Source organism: Lepisma saccharinum, chromosome 24, assembly GCF_977018435.1.
Source record: "Lepisma saccharinum chromosome 24, izLepSacc3.1, whole genome shotgun sequence".
NCBI lineage: Eukaryota > Metazoa > Arthropoda > Insecta > Zygentoma > Lepismatidae > Lepisma > Lepisma saccharinum.
The window spans coordinates 51,484,274-51,505,274 of NC_139252.1; the positions used below are offsets into that span (position 1 = coordinate 51,484,274).

The 21,001-nt window shown below is 39.4% G+C and overlaps 1 protein-coding gene across 1 annotated transcript in view; it reads left to right on the forward strand.

Annotated features, from left to right (window-relative positions):
- Positions 1-9,913: 9,913 nt before the first annotated feature.
- Positions 9,914-21,001, forward strand: part of Gyc32E (Guanylyl cyclase at 32E) — a 155,814-nt gene continuing 144,726 nt past the window's right edge. Inside the window, exons 1-2 of the mRNA XM_083110956.1 lie at positions 9,914-10,085; positions 11,512-11,691. Coding sequence (XP_082967082.1) covers positions 11,545-11,691 — 147 coding nt within the window. The 5' untranslated portion in view covers positions 9,914-10,085; positions 11,512-11,544. The remainder of the gene's footprint in view (positions 10,086-11,511; positions 11,692-21,001) is intronic.

Sequence of the window (21,001 nt, forward strand, 5' to 3'; positions counted from 1 at the left end):
TATCTCAAGAATGGCAGGAACGAAGTGTTCCCGCGCGAGAATTACAACCTCGACATGACAAAAGATGATTACCTCAAACTTTACGAAGCGTATTCTGCTTACAAGCGCGTGACCGAGGGAAACGTCGACATGTACTACACTCCCAGCGAATTCAGAGCACGCAGGCCGATGTTCGTCATCAACACGACGAAAAGGAAGCAGGTGGTGGTCAACGATCGAACCAACATCAAGGTCGTCTGCGAGTTCCACGACGCGCTGCCTGCCGATATTCTGTGCAGCGTCATCCTGGTCGCAGAGAAGTCCTTCGTCCACGACGTGAAGAACGAGAGGGTCACGGAACAGTTTTAAAAAATAATTCGTAAAAAAAAAATAATTGCCACATACTAAAAAAAATCAACAAGGTTATATAAAATACAATGTAAGTTAGTTCGGTGCTCAAATAAAAAAAAATAACTCATGAAACTCTACAGAGGCATGGCTTTGATAGCCATGACCATTAGAACTGGTCTTGTGCACCACTCACCCCTCTCTGGCGGGATATTTTTTTCTATTTTGAGGGCCTTAACAAAAATAATTTGGATTATCACACACACACACACCGCAGAAGATCACACATGAGTTTTTTTAAAAAAAAACATCGTAGCAGATTACGCTGAGAGCAAGGTCGTAGTAGATTACATTGAGGGACCTTGCAGTAAGACGAGACAGACTTATAGGAAAATGTCGTAAGTCATTTCAAAAGTGTAGGTCAAAGGACGAGTTAGCATAAGAGCAGGAGGTAAAAAATAGCTTAAAAAGTGATGCCAGAGCTTTTTCTGTCCACTTTTCTTTGTGGGGTTGGTAACACTGAACCTCACTTAAGGGCGCAGAACTCTCTAAAGTCCACTACACATCGTTCCCGAGAGAGGTTTACAAAGGTCACGATATATAAACACGCTGTGAAACATCGTCAGCGCAATAAATGAGAGAAAGTGAGTTTTTGAGGTTTTGGTTTTCTTGGGGTGGGTTGGCAACACTGAACCTCAAATGAGTAAAGTGAGTTTTTGATGTTTTGGTGCTGTTTTCTTCGCTGTGAAACATCGTCAGCGCAATAAATGAGGCGCGGAACGTGGAGAGAAAGTGAGTTTTTGAGGTTTTTGTGAACCCCACTTGATGACTTTCAACCGGGTTTATTGTACTACTATAGAGGCTCTCGTGTAGTTTAGCACGTAATAAAAAAAGATAGGTTAAGTTATATCACGTAAGATCGTGGCATTCGTACCAAGTGTGAGTGGGGAAAAAATTAGATGCGGTGAAAATTGCACTGAAAAGTCGTCAAACGCTATAAAATCAACAAAAAAATCGTCAAAATATGCTACCACTGAGGTTAAATCCATAAAAAAAGAGGGCTCGTACCAAGTGTTGCGTTGAAACAATCCAATTACACTACTTACATGTGGCTGTTTACGCTCAGCTACATGTCAAATATTTGCAAATATTTTTGCAAATTTGATATCTACAGGTTTGTATCCAGATGCCTTGTGGTACTTTTGTGCTGATATGGAAGTATCCGAGGTTCACGTTTTTACATTACGGCTAAAGCACGTAAAACCACAGTAACAATCAAATGATGAATCAGTAGGGAATATACTGCCCTGTTCACAGTTGCAAACTATTACATTACATGCGTATCCGGTGCATAAATAAACACAGTCCTCGGAGAGCTTGTATTACTACTACTTATATCCCTGTATCTTTTTACCATTTTTGCCACTTGCCTCATAATGCCCTGAATATACATTATATTATGTGTTGCTTACCTTTGGAATTTTGAGTTCTTTCATTTCTATTTTGTCATCTGTTCAGTGTGTCACAGACAACTAGTATCAGAAGGACGAATTGGATAGATTAAATTGTAGATGTCAACTTAGTAACTTAGATCTAAGCCTTGTTGTGTGTGTGTGTGTTTTCATATCTATACATGCACAAGACATACAAAATACGTAGGTTCAAATTAAACAACATAACTTTAATGCCTGGAAGCCATTCACGTACATCTTACACACTGTTACTATGACAACCAATCAATAACATGCTATAGAATACAAATTCTTCTTCTTCCTCTTATCATGCATCTATCATCTCCTCCTGGAGTCTCTTTTTTTTGTTTTAAGTGCTGATCTCACCGTATCTATCAGGAGGTCTCCTAAGTCTATTCGATCTTCTGATTGGTGTGTGCCCAGCGTCTGTATATGGTTGGTTTTGGTTATCTCTTCCCTCTGCATCCTCCGGCTGTCCTTCTGGTATCGATTCATGGTTTGGATCAGGTAGATCTGTTGATGAGGGGTTTGGTTCACACTCACGTTTTCGTAGCCACCTGACGTGTACCGTTCGTGTCTATCCGTCGAACAACTGCACTTTATATATTAGGCTGTTAGCAACTCCTGGTACATGCTTCGAAGAATTTACCTTCGGGGTCTGCACCCAGACTGGATCATTCGGAAGATATGCAAGATAAGTTTTGTCAAGTCTCTTCCTCTCTACTCGGCCCCGCCGTGATCCAAGAAATGGTGTGCGATCCACTCGCCTTTCCCGTTCAGTCATATATTTATGTCTCTTGTATCGCAGTTGGTAACTTTCCCTTGATTCATCATCCTTATCTCCCATTGCCTGTGTTCGAATTCCAGCTCTCTCTTCTCTCGCCTTCTGAGCCAAAACTGCCTCAGATGCTCTTCTTTCTTTTCCTTTCCTTTCTGGTAAAGTTTCTTCTCCAGCTGTGCCCTCAAACCTTCACTTTCCGGTATTTCAGTATTAATATCTGCGTTATCATTTCGTTCAGACCCCGTATTTGTGAACATTGTGTTACATTGTGCTAACAGTTTTCTCCAACCCGGATGAATACTGTCCAGCCATGAACGTCCAATCAACGGATAACGCAGTTCTTCTTCACACTATGTAACCGGCAATTTATACAATACATCATTCAATGATAAATCAACCAAGGTTTGACCTTTCAACGTTAACTTATCATTATTCACGCCTCGTAACGTTAGTGAAGTACAATGTGTTCGCCGACGTGGAAACAATTGTTTGAAAGACTTGTTATTAAACAGAGTAACCGTAGATCCAGTATCTACTTCACATTGTACAATTCGCTTATCAATACACAAATCAACTACGCACTGTTCTACTGACACCAGAACATTAGTGCCATTTTTAGCTTGTGCTCTTGGCTTGAAACTAACACTCCTTGCTTTTGAACGAGTGAGTGTTGCATCTTCCACTTGTGTATTTTCTGTGTTCGATGAAATAGTGCAAGTGTTATCTTCTGGCGGATGAGAATCACTAACTTCGACGTGCAATAAAGACAAACCATGAAATTCATTATGTATGCTTTGTTCACCAACAATAGCGTCTAAAGGTTTAATATTAGACGTAGATATTTGATCACTTGTAATTGTCTTACTCGCAACTCCACCATTATTTTTCCTAAACTTGCATTTTACATGCCAATGACCTTTCTTTTTGCAAAATGAACATATCGAATATTTTGCTGGACAATGTCCGATACCATGCCTTCTGGAGCATCTATCACATTCTTCAGTGTTTTTATTACTTTTATCCCGAGGAGTAACAAAGTTCTTTTTGCTTGCTTGCGACGACTGGAAACATGGTTTAAATTTCTGTGTCCCAGCAAATGCAACTGATTAGGACTACGTTCCTTTTCACGATGTGTGAACATTTGTGTTTCCCGTTCAATTAATTCCATTTGAAGCACAATATCTTGACATTTTGCTGGAGTCAATGTAGGTTCAGACAGTAATTTCTTTCTAATGGCGTCAGACCGAACGCCTACAATTATTTGCTCTACAATGGCTTCCTGTAAGTACTGGCCGAAAGTACATTTAAGTGTTTATTGCTCAACACGTACCATAAATCGTGTTGCACCCTCGCCGCTTTCCTGTATGCATTGCCTGAACTTAAAACGTTCCACATATTTGTTTGTTCTCTGGCCATAATGTTTAAGCAGATTGTCCTTGAGGATCGAATACGTTTGACGATCGACTGGTTCAGGTGCAAGGATAGTCTTCAGCACTTTGAAAGCTTCAGACCCTATAACTGCAATCAGAATGGGTACCTTCCTGGCTTCATTAACATCATGAGCCAAGCAAGACTGTTCGAACCTCGTTAAATAATCTTCTATTTCTTCCGAATCTGGCCGGAACTCGGAGAATAAATTCAAACCGAACATATTCATAATTGTGGTCAACTAAACATCACAATATCGTAAACACAATCCGTATCACACTGATTTCAATTTGACTAGTACAATTATTGTAAATAATACACAAATCGTGTAATCTTGGTTCTTAACGTAGAAATTGATCAAGCTGACACAATTTCTCCTTGCATTAACCTATGCTGGAATGATGATCGTCGTGTACTCTTCGTGACGTCTTCATCCATACTTCTTCTTACGAAGAATCACCAAGAATATCCTGTACGACTGCATCATAGATGTAAGCCTTGTTTTGTTGTGTGATTTCTTATGTATACATGCACAAGACATACAAAATACGTAGGTTCAAATTAAACAACATAACTTTAATGTCTGGAAGCCATTCACGTACATCTTACACACTGTTACTATAACAACCAATCAATAACATGCTATAGAATACAAATTCTTCTTCTTCCTCTTATCATGCGTCTATCAGTCATCTGTTCAGTGTGTCACAGACAACTAGTATCAGAAGGACGAATTGGATAGAATAAATTGTAGATGTCAACTTAGTAACTAGACTTTCAAATATTTGACATCTAAGCCGAGAAAAAATTCGATATTGTCATTTTCATTTGAATTCTATTTCCTTTCTACCATTTTTCATATCGTTTGTTTACTTCTTGTAAGGTTACAGAACGTGTTTTCTCGTTTTATTTTACGGTACATAATATTTCTGATTGTAGCTGTGTCATTTTTCACAGAATATGTGTGTTCCTGGCAACCCTGTAACGCATCGCTTCACGACGGGATATGACGTCACAAATGCAATCAAATGTTGTGTGTGGTTGCCAGCATTCAGGCGGCAAAACGGTCTTTTTTGAACGACTGTAGCGCTGAAGCGATGCACCAACGAGAAAAATGTTACTGAGAAAAAAGGTTTGTTTTGATGCCCTCTATACGTTTCCGTGGTCCGTGGGCGCCATTAAAATGACACCCTGTATATTATTGGGTTGGTGCGAATGAAATGTCCGCTTTGACGTCTGGTGGGAAACTCACCTCAACAACACAACACAGGTATTGACTGGGGTCACAGGTCTAACGTCATAAACTCTGTATACTTCCAGGAAACAGGCTGGAGCACCCAGACAGTCAGGAGGCAGTGTGTTGCTGAACAGGGTCATCTGAAAGTGCACCATGGAGAACACACAATTGCGAGTGATTTGTCTTTACGAAATCAAACTAGGACATTCTGCTCAGCAAGCCGCCAAAGACACCAACAGTGCATTTGGGCCAGGCATGGTAAATGAACGGATCATTCGCCGCTGGTTTGTCAAATTTCGTTCCGGTGACACAGCATTGCAAAATGAACCCAGTGGTCATTGACCAACATCATGTTCGGATGAGCTCCTCAGGAACGCTGTGGAAGCGAACCCTCCGAAAAGTGTTCGTGCCATTGCAGACGAGTTAGGCATACACCATACCACTGTCATTCGGTGGCTCCGTGCGATCGGTAAAGTGAAAAAGTTGGACTCATGGGTACCACATGATTTGACATCGGTCAACAAGACTCGCCGTCTGGAGGTGTGCAGTTCTCTGAGTGTAAGGAATAACCGGGATGGTTTCCTGCATGGGATTGTCACTTCAGATGAAAAATGGATCTGCTATGACAATCATAAACGATCAGGACAATGGTTGGATCGTGATCAACGTCCAGGGTGGTTTCCGAAACCACCTCTCCACCCACGGAAGGTGTTGTTGCTGGTATGGTGGTCTATGGTGGGTGTGATCCATCATGTCTTTCTCAGGCGAGGTGAAACCATCAATGCAGATCGCTACAGTGCTGAACTCCATGAAATGCACCACAAACTTCTCCACAAGCATCCAGCAATGGTCCACAGACCTAGTGTCCTCATGTTGCACGACAATGCTCGCCCACATGTCGCACAAAGGACGGTGCAGGCTCTCCATGAGTTTCAATATGAAACCCTTCCTCATCCAGCATATTCTCACGACCACTCTTCCATTGACTACCATCACTTCCGGCATCTCGATCACTTCCTGACAGGGGAGACCTTTGCTGATGATCGGGCGGTGCAACATGCCGTTGAGGAGATCTTTGCGTCGCAGACTCCAGACTTCTTTCGCCATGGAATCCAATTGTTGGCTGAGCAATGACAAAAGTGTGTGGCTGCAGACGGTGACTATTTTGATTAACCAGGTATTGTAGTTTTGAATTTTTTGGCCTTTGGCAATGACGCACCTGGGCCGGACTTTTCATTCGCACCAACCCAATATATACACAGAGTGTCATTTTAATGGCGACCACTTACCACAGAAACGTATAGAGGATATCAAAACAAACAACTTTTCTCAGTAATATTTTTCTCGTTGGTGCGTCGTTTCAGCGCTAATGTCGTTCAAAAAATCCCGTTTTGCCGCCTGTATGCTGGCAACCACACACATTTCGATGTCATTTCCTGTCATGAAGCGATGCATTTCAGGGTTGCCAGGAACACATATATTCTGTGAAAAATGACAGCTAAAAACAGCCACATTATGTACTGTAAAACAAAGCTAGAAAACACGTTCTGTAACCTAACAGGAAGTGAACAAACGATACGAAAAAGAAGGAATTCAAATGGAAGTCATAATATCGAATTTTGTCTCGGCGTAAATGTCAAATATTTGCAAATCTCGTTGCCAAGTTGGCATCTACAATTTAGTCTATACACTTCGTCCTTCTGATACTCGTTGTCTGTGACACTTAACAGTTGACAAAATAGAGATAAAAAGTAACACTTAATGTAATATATATTCACGGCATTATGCGGCAATGGACAAAAATGTTTGAAAATAAAAGGATATAAATAGTAGTAAAACAAGCTCTCCGAGGACTGTGTTTATCTACGCACCGGATACCAGAGGCGCGCACACGGTGGGGCAAAGGGGGGGGGGGGGCAATTGGCCCTCCCTAATCATGGGCGTCCGCAGATTTTTCACGGAGGGACAAGCAGTGTATTTTTCCATGGGACATATTACCCCGATAATAGTGTTGCCCCCTCAAAAAACACCATTTGAATTTGAAATTATGTCATAAATATAAATCAAATTATACGTGTGAAATATATACTTTTAGGTTGACATTCGATTTGGTGTGGCCACTTCCCCCCCCCCCCTCCAGACGTCCCACATTATTGTACTTTTACCTAGAAATTTAGTGGAGAGGAATCTTGTCGCCTTTATTAAACGATTAAGTATTTTCAAGCCGATTAAAGTTCAAAGCAACTGCGGGGGAAGGGGGTACAGTGGTGCAATCACAAGGGGGTAAGGGGGGCAAACATTGAGGTAAAAGAAAGCAAGACTAGTAGAATATAAGAGTATCAGGACAAAATGATTCTTAACATGAAATTAGTTTTCACTTCTTTCTTGCATTATTTCTTCCAGACGGCCAAGAGCACCTGCTGGGGGACACAGTGGGGTAATTGCCTCCCTCGATATAAATTTTATACAAATGGAAATAAATTCCGTAAAATTTTCTCGCTGGCCCTGGGCGCCGAACGATCTAAATGAAAAAAAATATATAGAAGAGGATGCCATGGCACTCCACGAAATTTTTTGTGCCGTATTAAATCAATGTTGTTTTCAATTTGCAAAAATATAGATCTAAAAATGTTCTTGCTCGCTAAGCTCACAATTTTGTTGTTTTCCGTAATGAATTGTAAATTCCCAAAGTGAGAAGTTATAACGGCTTAAAACTTCAGATTCTTGCTGTTAAACAGTTTTGTCTTAATTGAATGATGAACACAATTGCTTGGAGCTAATGGAGCGCGGTACAATTTATTTATTCGCTATGCTGCCTCTATGTTGCTGCATTATATATATATATATAAATATATATATGTATATATCAATACAATACAATTAAACGAAAACGGTGATAAAATGAGGTTTTTCTCTCCCGACTGAAATTTCATCAAGGCTTTTGCCCCCCCCCCCCCAATCAGAGAGTCTCCGGACACCTATGCCGAATACACATGTAATAGTTTGCAATTGTGAATATGGCAGTATATTCCCTGATGATTCATGATTTGGTTGTTACTGTGGTTGTAAGTGTTTTAGCCATAATGCACTAATGTGAACATCGGATACTTCCGTTATTAGCACTATAGAACTAACAGACGAAGCAGTGATTCAATGACAAATTGGTTTCTTCAGTTGTACCCAGTGATGTGCCGTAGACTATAAGTTTACGTCTACATGCTTTGTCTACACGTAATCTACGCGTAGATTACATTGGGTTGTAGTTTACATAGACTATGTACACAATCTAAAGTGCATTAAAATTAATTTTCAATGGTTTCATGAAAGGAAAGTGACATTTTCAACTATATTGGTTCCTAACGAAATGAAAAGAACCCTATTTACAACAAAATTTCTCGTCTCTTCTATTATCAACTATGGATGAAGATAAATAGTATGCAAAAACAACAACAGATGACAGTCGTGAGGCAAGAGTTGTCTTTTTCCCATAAAACACTAGAATATTTCCTATATTAGGTTCCTTCCTAGGTGAGAAATTGTTCGAATTTGGAAGAAAGAGTATGAAAAGTTCTCCTCACACATCAGCAACTGATACGCAGTATAATTTTCTTCTAATTCCACGGCGCTCTTCGCTAAGTTATCACCTTTCGCCATGTTGTTTGCATAATTACGTAATCTACGTACGTTGATAACATAGTCTACGTGTAGAATGTAGACTATCTTTGTTTACGCGTAGATACACATCACTGGTTGTACCGTAACCTCCGCATGCCTCTGGTACAGTCACGGATACTTCCTGGTTGTAACATTACCATTAGCTTTCAATGAAATTGTTTCAAATCAGATATGTCCGTGACTGTACAAGCGGCACCCTGAAATGCAATCTTCTTCCCCAATAATAACGTTAATAAACAACGTTAGTTGTGAGAACTTGAAACTTGATTCCCCAGACTGGGTACACAGAAATTCATAAGAATATAATGCACAGTAACAATTAAACATTATATTCATTGTATTAGTAATATTAGGTGAACTATAGTTAATGTGTGGTTTGTATTATGCTTTAGCGGAAATGTTTACGACATCACCTCTGTATGTGTGCGTATATCAACTGTATTATATTAGTAAATAGTTGTAAGAAATGTCGTAATATAACGTTTAAGTGGAAGACAGTGCATTAATGCCTCAACTTCGCCACTTAAATACAGTCTCGAATAATATATCAAGGTAGCCTGGAAAGAATGGAAGTGTGAAGTACGTGTACAGTGAACATATTGAAACTTATAGCACGGGCACAGACTATTAATTGCTATTTTTGATTAGTATATAAGCACTACGTGCGTCAATTTGTGAAAGAAGTCACTGGGTACGCAGAAATTAATCTGCCTTGCTATGTAGCAAAGTTCTTAAAGTGCATGTGGCTGCAAGTTGTGTAAACAGCTGAAGTTTGCTTCGTTCTTCAACAAAGAGAATTGTGCTCCCACCTATTGTTTTCTCAGCAAACAAAGGACTAAAATAGAACTAATATAATCAAATACGTGACTCGGCAAGCGAATGAGCAATATACTTTGAAAGAAAAACAGCATGCTTGACAAATAAAGTTAAAAAAGCTTTCCGAGGATTAGAACAGGTAAGAAGTTTTTGATGTTTGTGTTAGGTTAGCAGAGTTGAAGCTAAAGTCTCGACACCAAATATTCACAGTTTACAAATTTAAAGCCAGTTGTCTTAGGACAAAGCGAATTACCTACAGATGTGCCTTTAGATACTGATGTTTCGTGTGACGTAGTTTTGCACTTTTGTTTTGGAGTGATAAGTTTAAACCTTCCAACAATAACTCAACGTAAGTTACGATGACATTATTCTTCAGGAAATTCACATGACGTTATAACTTTTCCCACAACCTCTTTTTTCATATATACGAGGGTCGTTCAATGAGTATTTCGAAAAGAATGTTGACAGGTGTGCAACTTCAATAGCATTATGTTTAGTTTTGTTCCTTCTGTTGATCAGGCAATCAGGTTTATGGAACTGGCAATGTGTAGATTTGTAACAGTCAGTGTAGTTTTCTAATAGATTTTAAAAATTTGAAAGGCGTTCATTTTTTAAAAAAAAACAAAAACAAACATGCTGCTGCAACTCACACTTTTTTATAGACATGCCAGGCGCTTCTTTCTGGCTGAAACTGATGAACTCTTATGTGGATAATACATAGGAGCCTTCGCATTCTATTCACATTCCACAGAGGTCTTGCTTCGTCATATAAAAATCAAATTCTGTAATTTAAAGATTGAAGTAATAAACAGTTCCTTGAGGTTCGTTCGATAAAGTTCCAACAAAAAGTTTAAATAAATTTTAATGATGATTCAGTACGAATTGTCCTCTGAGGACATAATTTTCGTTGTTGTGGAATTACTTTCTGTAATTCACTTTGAATGTACCTTACTTGTTCATTTTACCGTTGCTAAGGTTGTTGGGCAGATTTTCAGTAAAGGGTATACATTGAACACGTTTCAGATCCTTTGTTGCATTTTTTGAAGCTTCACATTTCACAATTCTATTGTTGCTATTTGTGTTTCCTCCACTTGTGAGAATTCTATTGTTCTTTGTTGAAACTGCAGTTGTAATATTTCCATTGTTGTTCTTTGTTTAAGCTATATTTGTAACAATTCTATTGCAGGTCTTTATTGAGGCTCTAACTCCATTGTTGCTCTTTGTTGAATCTCTTCTTGTGAGAATTCAATTGTTGCTTTTTGTTGAATCTCCACTTGTGACAATTCTATTGTTGTTCTCTGTAGAATCTCCACTTGTGGTAGCTCCATTGTTGCTCTTCGTTGAAGCTACACTTGTGGTAGCTACATTGTTGCTCTTCGTTGAAGCTACACTTGTGGTAGCTTCATTGTTGCTCTTCGTTGAAGCTACAATTGTGGTAGCTCCATTGTTGCTCCTTGTAGAAGCTTCACTTGTGGTAGCTTCATTGTTGCTCTTTGTAGAAGCTTTACCTGTGGTAGCTTCATTGTTGCTCTCTGTTGAAGCTCCACTTGTGATAACTCCATTGTTGATCTCTGTAGAAGCTTCACTTGTGGTAGCTCCATTGTTGCTGTTTGCTGTAGTTACTCTATAAGCTCGAGAGGGAATCATATTGTTACCTTGCATAACCACTCTATGCTAGAATAATCCCCTGATGCCATCCTATAAGAGAGCATAGTGTAAAACTAAAAATTCCTCCAAAAATGATCAACTCAACATGTCCTTCTCTCTCCTTGCAGAAGTGCGCCGACACGAAGGTCTCCGACAAGACCATGTTCTACACCTTCGCCCGCACGCTGCCTCCGTCCTCCAAGATCTCCAAGTCCGTCATCTCGCTCCTGAAGGCCTTCAACTGGAACAAGTTCGTGATGGTGGTCGTCCAGAGGCACGCCTGGAAACAGGTGGAGAACGCAGTCAAGGTAAGTCTGGAGGCGACTGCTCACTTTGTAGAGTTTAATCTTGGAGCTAGTCATCTTGATTGATTGGTTTGGTTTAATTTACTTCACGTTCTACCATTTTTGGTTAATCGCGATGATTAGCCTAAAGTGAAGAAAGACTTGAAATTTATCGTACAATAGAACTAACTACATCTACGATAAATTTCAATTATTTTCTTCTCTCTGGGCATTGATGAAAAACACAAACGCACGGCCATGAAAACAGTGTTGCCACAATAGGAGGGCACAATTTCCCTTTCCAAGGGTTAAAATTTCCCTTTTGGATCAATTTTTCCCTTCACAAATACAAATTATATAATAATAATAATAATAATTAGTAGTAGGCTAGTAGTAGCAGCAGCATTATTAGTGGTGGTGGTGAAAGCAGTAGTAGTAAATAGTTAAGAATTCCGTTGAATAAAAAATATTTTTAAAAAAATCAAATTTCAGTTTCATCACTTGTTGACCAGATGTCCCAGGTTTTAATCCTGGTCAGGAATCCATTTAATCGTAAATCAAATCCTCATCGTTACTATTTATCCACAGAGCAACGTACAATAAACTTAAAGGAGCAGAAACAAGTAGGAATTGCAAAATAAATGAAATTCGGAATTAACATAAACTGTATTAATTTAGTCAGATGACCTTAAAATTTCCCTGCAATTGTGGTATTTTTAATCGAAATTCCCTTTTCCCTTCTGGCTAAAATTTCGGTCCAAATTTCCATGCAAAAGGGAAATTCCCCTTCATGTGGCAACACTGCATGAAAATAGGCGGTTGGGCAGAATTGCGCTGGTGCCACATGTGGGAATAGCAAAGCGAGAGTGGGACAAAAGTAGCTGGTTCCCGCGCACTGTGTGGCAACGTCAACCGGACTGCGTTGCCTAGTTCGAGCGTGAGGCCGACCTCTCTCTCCGTGGTACTTTTGTGCAATCCCTGACCTTTCGAGCAAATACTGTCAGTTTGTATTACATGGATTACAAAGACCAACTACTCAACAAGATCTGTCATTCTCTTTAACCTCCGAACACACGGGATTGTGCTCCGACGTGGCAACAGCGCGAACTTCTGTCACCCGCCTAATTTAATTGGATCTGCCTTGTTTCACTTCACTTCTGCAACATTGTGTTCTGACGTCAGACGAGGAAAGCCTACGAGGTTAGATTAGGCCTGTTAGGTTAGGTTTCATTAGCATAAATACAATTAAGAATTATTACTTTGGCTAAAAGAACTAGTGTTGCCCACGAGACGAGACGAGACGAGACTTTGGTCTGTCACGTCCCGTCTCGTGAAAATGCTGTCTCGTCTCGTGTCTCGTCTCGAAAATATTCGTTTGTCCCGTCTCGTGTCCCGTCTCGAAGGGTTCTGTCTCTTCTCGTCTCGTCCCGTCTCGTTTTGTCCCGTCTCGTCTCGTAAAAGTGATCCGGAATATCATGCCAACAAAAGTCAAAAGTAGCAGAAACACGAAATATTTTTCCGGAAAGTGGGATAATGCTCCAAATATTTTACCCATTGCGTGGTGAGAATAAATAAGGTTCGTTAATCATGAGGACATCGCTCGACAGTTTTGGTGCCAATGAGAAACGAGAAAATAGTCGTCTGCTGGGCAGCGAGGAGCGAATGGTAGCCAGAAGAGAGGAGCTTACGTAGACGTTGTTGCCACGTTGCGTATTTTAATTTGTTGCCTGGCTTTGGCTTTCCCCAGCACGGAGTTCAGGCTGTCTTCAGCAGCAACACCGCTTGGTTTATGCTAGAAAAGCCAGCGATCAGCTTCCGCGGGAGGCCGGACAGGTTGTAACAAACATGGTATAAGTGAGTGCTCTTTTTCATTACTGCTATACCTTTTGGAAGTCTTGAAATGTTTTCCAATAGACCTTCTTTCTTTCTGAATGTCGAACTTCCGTGCACTATGAAAATGTAAATTTTTTCTTTAAATTTAAAGCTTGGCGCTGGGGAGCAACAAAAAAGTTTTTAAATGTGTAGTACGAACACAAAAGACTATTTAAAATTTCAATATTTAGTATATTACAAATAGAAAGCATTTATTGTTCTTAATATTGTTAAACATCTTCTATGACATAAGTTTCAAAAAGTGTTTCTTTGTGATATTGTGCTGTTTCTTATGCTCAGCTTATGACGCACATACTTCTTTGTTTTCCCTTTAGCCTCTAAGTCCGGTACCACCACCGCTTGATCTAATTTATCCTTCGGCAGGCACGCATCTAGAAATATATGTCGGGGGAGGGTGTCTGAGCCAAGTGTTTCAGAAAAAATGATAATAATAACATTAACGACAACAATTAAGCAAATATTTAAATTAATGCATTAATATAATTCATAGGTCTATTCACTTGAATATGTAAATTAATCAATTCTATTATTGTTATTGCATGACATGTTACAAAGATGGTAGAAGAATAGTAATATAACAGCACAAATATTAGCTAATATCTAGCTTACGTGTAGTTAAGATCGTCAAAATCTGCATAAAAACAGCTGTCCTGGCAAGAAAATTAATGTCAAAAAAGGTGATGAATTGAATATTTGCTGAATAACAAAAAAATATGTTACATCCAGTTGACGAAAAATAAAGTTCCTGATTAATATTTTATGCTCATTATTATAAGTAGTAGCGTACATAAAACTTCATTGATACTGTCATTCAAAGCAGTATGATCCCAATAGAATCCTTGTTTTCTAGTAAGTTCGGCAGGAATATGTAACCCTCGATTATGCTAAACAAATATATTTTTTTGTTTAGCTAGAGCAAGGCCCCAGGAGGATGCAAGAAGCCGTTCCTGCAAAAGTGTATGTTGTACGAAGCGAAGAAACGTGAAAAAACCACCACGTATGGAAGGCAAACCTGCATATATTTTATATCGCACATTTACAGAGCCGTGCCTCCTGAAGTTATAAAAATCCCAACTTCAATGATTCTTTTAGACATGCTATAGTTGAAAAAAATATGTTTAGATGCACCAAAAGTGCATCATTATCAGATTATGCATATAACGTGTTATTGGAATCAACATATTTGTGTAAATTGGGTGCCTCCCCGATGGCGTAGTAATAACGTCGAGGTCTTGTAATGAAGGGTCCTCTCGTCGATACTCAATGGAGGCACAAAGTGGATCGGATCGCACTTTAAACTGTAGGTCGGTTCTCGATTTAGCCTATTTGCGAATCAAGTGGACTTAAAAAAAAAAACCTAAAGAATATTAGAATAAACTAACTGATTCGTTTTAATAAAGACATTAATTCTTTTTTATTGGTAAGTTGCGTTGTCTCTAGTGGCCTATTTCAGTATTGGAAGACATTCATAATTTTATAATTCATCGTCTTTCTTGAGATGAAACTACTGATATAAATATTTAAGTTATAAGATAATAATATAAATGATGAAAATAATGCTTCTAAGAGTTTAATTTTCTTGCTAAATAAACGTGACGTTGGAAGAAATGAATCTTCTTAAGTATTAGAAACAATGTGAGGCACTTAGTGAAGTGCAATTCTTCTGTAGGAGAATTCTGCTCTATGTGCTTTGGAGAACACATTGCGCACCTTTGGTACGTCCAGGACTTGACATTTCTTCTCAATGGCAAGAACAGCCAAATGAGGCAGTTTGCATCCAGCATCCTGTTTCGAGCAAGCCTTTTCAAAGATTTTAAGGACAACCATCTTCGTAACGCTGAAGAGTTTTGGGCAAAATTTGTGTTTCACCTTTCAGGGAAACGTTATCACAGGATAAAAAATCAGACAAAGGTTACAGTTATCTCATAATTCAAGAAATATTTTGACCCTGGCAATACTTACTCTTCCTCTACCACTCCAACGTATGTCTGTGCTACTCAATTACAGGCACCTATGGGGTTCATGGGAAGAAGTTCTTCGATTTTGATATGTACGAGAAAGAGCGAACCTGCATCTAATGATTGAAGAGTGGCAAATCCTAATAAGAGTTCTTTTACCTGCCCGCGATATGTTTTGAATCGAATTTTAAGTGTAATTTGCATTTTAAGGTTCACGTTCAATACATTTCCAAACAATATCCCCTCATTAACTTCAAGAGTATCGAAGAAATTCCATTTGTTAAGGTTTGCCTCAGACTCATCATCTCGAAATTCAAGTCCCTGAATAGTAAGAAACCGCGATGAATCCACAACAACTGACATGTAGTGTCGGGTTTTCTTCGATCACCTTTGGTCCTGGGTTCGATACCCAGTGGAGGCACTTTAAACTATAAGTCCAGTCCCGATTGGCTTTTCTGTGCATAAAGTGGACTTAAAACATCAAATCAACCAACCAACCAAATCTTGAATCAACTTTGAATGTCTTTAAATAATTAGCGTTGTCACTAACGACCACGATTAGAATAATTTGCCCGTACTACAGATGATGTCTTGTGCTCCTGAAAATATTCGTGATGTTTTAAAATCATCCACATTCAACACTTTTTCCCAGTTCTTAAGACTGGTTAAAACTTAGGTTAATCTCGGCTATTACAGGACATACATGAATGAGAATTCACCTATGCCCAGGTCGGCGCTCGAATCTTGGACGAAGCAAATTAATATTTGTTAATCAAGTTGGTATTATAAGCAGGAAAGTGATATCATGCAGAATATACCACTTTGAAAAGGTGAAAATCGTCATACTCTTATAAATGAACTCTCTTATTATTCGATATTTAATTAACTTCAGTTGGGGGGTCCGGGTGGTGGGGGGCGAAGTGCCTGACATGGGGCGTCCCCCTGCCCCCTCTGGCGTCGTCACTGCTTACAACCCTCTAATAACTTCGCTGCTGATAGCCTCACCTTCGAAATGGAAGCTTGTGTGTCGGCGAATAATACAAAGAACTTGTGTTCACTGTCCCTCTTTCATTCAAAGTCTGCCGTTTTCCTTTTCAGCTTTTCCTCCAAAACTTCCTGTCAGCAAGCAAACCAAATTACACAATTTTTATTGCTCCTCCCTTGCATCAACTTTCATTCCTATTTTAGGCCTGGATTTATGGCACGTACCCGCTACTGCAGGTCAACCTCGCCCTATGTTTGGTGTTTGCCCCCTAAAGCAACGGTGTCTATTGTTCAAAGCGAAACCTTTGTCAGTGGGGAACGGCGAAAAATAGTCTCGGAATACACCCTGGTCGTAAACAAGCTCCCGCCACCCTGACATTGCTGTCAGCTTCCCTCTGAAGTTCGATAAAACTACTTTGTGAAATGTGTTTAATAACGAGTGAAAATGTAGACAGTAGATACTACATGTATTTTGCTCATAAACTTGAAGGCTAAATTTACAGAATAAAAAGAACAGCTACAACATTCCTTCATCTGATTTACAAAAAGGATAATCGGGACTGGACCCACAGTTTAAAGTGGGGTTCAGATCACAATGTGCCTTCACCGGGTATCGAACCCGGGCCCCCTTGATTACAAGGCGACGATGCTACCACTGTACCATCGGGGAATCCCCTCGTAGAACAAAGTTTCCTTCTACGACGATTATACAGAACTTAGTGCACTTCCTTCATTTGAAATCTATTCTATATCAGCCTCAGTATTTCGTTATTACAATCCAAGGAATAGTATTCTCCTTAAATAAGAAATAAAGAAATAAAACAAAAACATTGGAAATAATCTTCAAACGGACGTAAAAAAACGAATCCAACCACCTGCAGAATGCCTGAGGGAAACAACAAGAATTTTCTCAACAAAGACATTTCCGAAATTTCCATAACATTCTAATAATTTCGCAACCCGTGCAAATAATAATGTGGTAAAATCTTGTCGTGGTTCCCTGTAAACACAAAAATCACCAAATTACTTCTTTCCATATTTCCCGTATTTTCTCCTCCTCTTTAGCTCTCAGCTGTTCGGAGTGGGATAATGCAAGATTATTTGTCCCTAATTATCTCCTTCTCTTAGTCTTGCTAATATCTTGGATTCCTTAATAACTTTCCCAACAACTCCTTATCAATTTGTACTGCCATGTTTCCCACAATGTTTTTCCTACTTCCTAATAACATTCACTTCTGTACACCCTTTGATGTAAAAATTAAATAATAAAAATAAACCATATCCGTCGGTCCGTTTATCTTTCCAACCTATAGAGCTGAGACTATTTTTACAAGATAAACCTCGGACGCAGACATTCCAAGATTTTTTGGCCCCTCCTTCTACCTTCTCTACCTGCCCTTTTACTTGATGTTATTCAGAATTGTATTAGTATCTGGAGTACTATCGTAACATTAAGTTATTAACCTGGAATAATTTTTTTTAAAAAAATGTGGATTAACGCTGTGTTTCGAGAGAGTATAGGAAATAAGTTTAGGTATTCATTCATGCCTCTCTCTAGAATAGTCTTCTTATTTTGACTTAACACACGCTTATCAACGTTTCTAATTGAAATACTTTATTCCAAGCAAACAAGTATTTGCAACTGATTAAAAATTTTGCTTTTATTTTTTCGAGACATTCGAGACGAGACGAGACTTTTCAAGAGCCGTCCCGTCCCGTCTCGTGTCTCGTCTCGAAAACGAGACGAGAAAGGCTTTCCGTCTCGTCCCGTCTCGAATTTCAAAAGGCTTGTCCCGTCCCGTGAGCAACACTAAAAAGAACTAAACATAGCTAGCCTAACCTAAGAATATAGGCATTTATCCTAAAATTAAAAAGCTTTTTCCCGTGGCGTCAGAACACAAGGTTGCTCAAGTGTTGTGCGATAAGTGAGACCCAATTTCATGGCCGTGCGTTTAGAAGCGTCGAACATGTGAAAGGTCGGCCCCTCTTTCCCTCGTTTATATCCGGCCCTCTGGATTACTACCCTTGTATTATCCTTTCAAATCTCTCCTTCCACCTCACCCTGGGTGCCACACTAACAATTTATATTTTTTGTCCCTGGTTCGTTACACATATACAGAAAAGTGAATAAACAACTGGTTTAAAATGTACAGTATTGTACTTCTTGGAGTGAATTAAGCAAATGATAACATTCTAGTAGGATTATATTGGTTTTTACATAGCGTTTCCATGTATGTCTTGCATAGACCAAATTACGAAAACTCTAAATCAACATAATTGTGCACCTATGGCTTACACCATCGGCACTTCCTTTACCGCAGAGTTAGCATAACTATCTCTGCGGGCCTACCCTCAGCTTAAATGATATTCCGTTCATTACAAATGCGTTTCCTTACGCCTTCACTCTTTCCTTTGGACATCAATTATTCAATACGGAAATATCCAAATATTCAAAGCTTTTTCTAAAAGGGGACTTGGGACAGCAACAGGGGTTGGCTTACACCAAATGCTATATTATCATATTAAGTCTAGCCACCAAAAATTGACTAAACTCGAGGAGACGTTCCTCGTCGTCGTATCGATGGGGAAACACTGTTTTTTCTAAAGCCCAACTGGCCTTTTTTATAGTCGGGGTAAACGTCCGTGAACGTGGACCCCGTAGCAGTGGAAAATTCCACTGTAACGGTCTTTTGAAAGACAGCTAGTTCCCCCAACCGGGAAGCTAAAAAACAGGGGAATCTAATATCCAGTAAAGCACAATCCAATAAGCACATACACTTACATCCAGTAATAACATAAAAGTACACTCATGGAAACATATTACTTAACCCTACACCTTGTAGCTGGCCAGCAATTAATTAATACAATAAAAACCAGTAATGGTCAACCCGACCATTAGAAACATAACAGCGGCAAAGTGACCAGTGAGAAAATTAATTAGGAGAACGTAATAATCGAATGAACCCAATCATGTATCGCGGCCATCTCAACGGTCCTTTTGGAAACCACCAAAGCCTACGCTCCGCTGGAAACTGTTCAAGCAAATAGAAAAATTTGCCTTTCATTTATGACAAACCCGCACAGGCTACCACGAGAGTGTTGTTTCTTCCTCTCGAATATGTAATATGGCTTCCACTCGGCACTCCAACAATTCATTTCCATTAAACTAAATGAATCGGCTCGCAGATTCCGTTGCGTTGCGGTCGGAGGGGTGGGTGCGTAAATCCCCCTCCCGCACGCATGTAGCTGTAAACAAGCGCCGCGCCCTCTGTTGTCGCAAAGAGCTAATGACCCTTTGTCGGTGACAAGTGAAGAGCGCCGTTCGCAACGCCGCCTATCGATCGGTTCAACAACCAGGAAAAGTAACTGCGCTCGGAACTCTGCGAAACTGCGTGTATTGATCTAATTGACAGTCGTTTGTTTAGATTATTCTTCTCTGTTAATTTGTAGGCGTTTATGTGTGTGTGTGAGGAGATGAGAGGATGGGGAAGGTAGAGGAAGATAACGAGATATGGAACTAAAGGAGATAACGGAGAATTGGGGTCAAGAGAGGTAGAGAGAGAGAAGAGATATTGAGAGAAACAGATAAAGAGAGAGAAGAAAGAATGAGATAGAGAGAAAAAGAGAGAGAGAGAAGAGGGAATGAGATAGAAATAGAGGAGAGAATGAGATATAGAGAGAGAGGAGAGAATGAGATATATATAGAGAGAGGAGAGAATGAGATAGAGAGAGAGGAGAGAATGAGATAGATAGAGAGAGAGAGGGAGGAGAGAATGAGAGAGAGAGGAGAGAATGAGATATATAGAGAGAGGAGGGAATGAGATAGAGAGAGAGATATAGAGAGAAGAGACAATGAGATTTTGAGATCTAAGGAAATAAGATAGAAGTAGATGGAGATACACTCTGTAAAAAAAATAGCATCACTTCATTATTTTTGGTCGTCAGCATTTCGCTCGTGAATTATCAGTTGTTTTATTGATTTAATTCCACTTGTCGATTTGTTTTCCTAACAATTATATAAAACACTATATCTGTACAATATATTTTTATTATTTAAGTCATAGTTACGTACATAATGCACTTAACTAATAACAAAAGTATTGCAAATATAGCTTGTGGAACGTTTTCGCACAAAGACAATTTTTGCAATAAAAAGATTGAACAAAGGATTTAAATGCATCATGATATGTCAATTTGAAATGATAGTAAGTAAATACATTGACTAGTACTTAGTGTGGCCACCCCTGGCCTTCCTAAGTGCTTTAACCTTCGAGGCATGCTATGAATGAGATTTTGACAATATTCGACCTCAATTCCTGCCATAAGTTCCTCTTTTGACCTGTACGTCTGATTACCAAGTTTTTTGCACATCATAGCCCACAGGTTTTCTATAGGATTCATGTCTGGAGAGTTGGGCGGCCACCAAAATCTTTCAATATTCATATCATGAAACCAGTTATTCACCACCTGAGCACGATGACAGGTTGCATTATCGTATT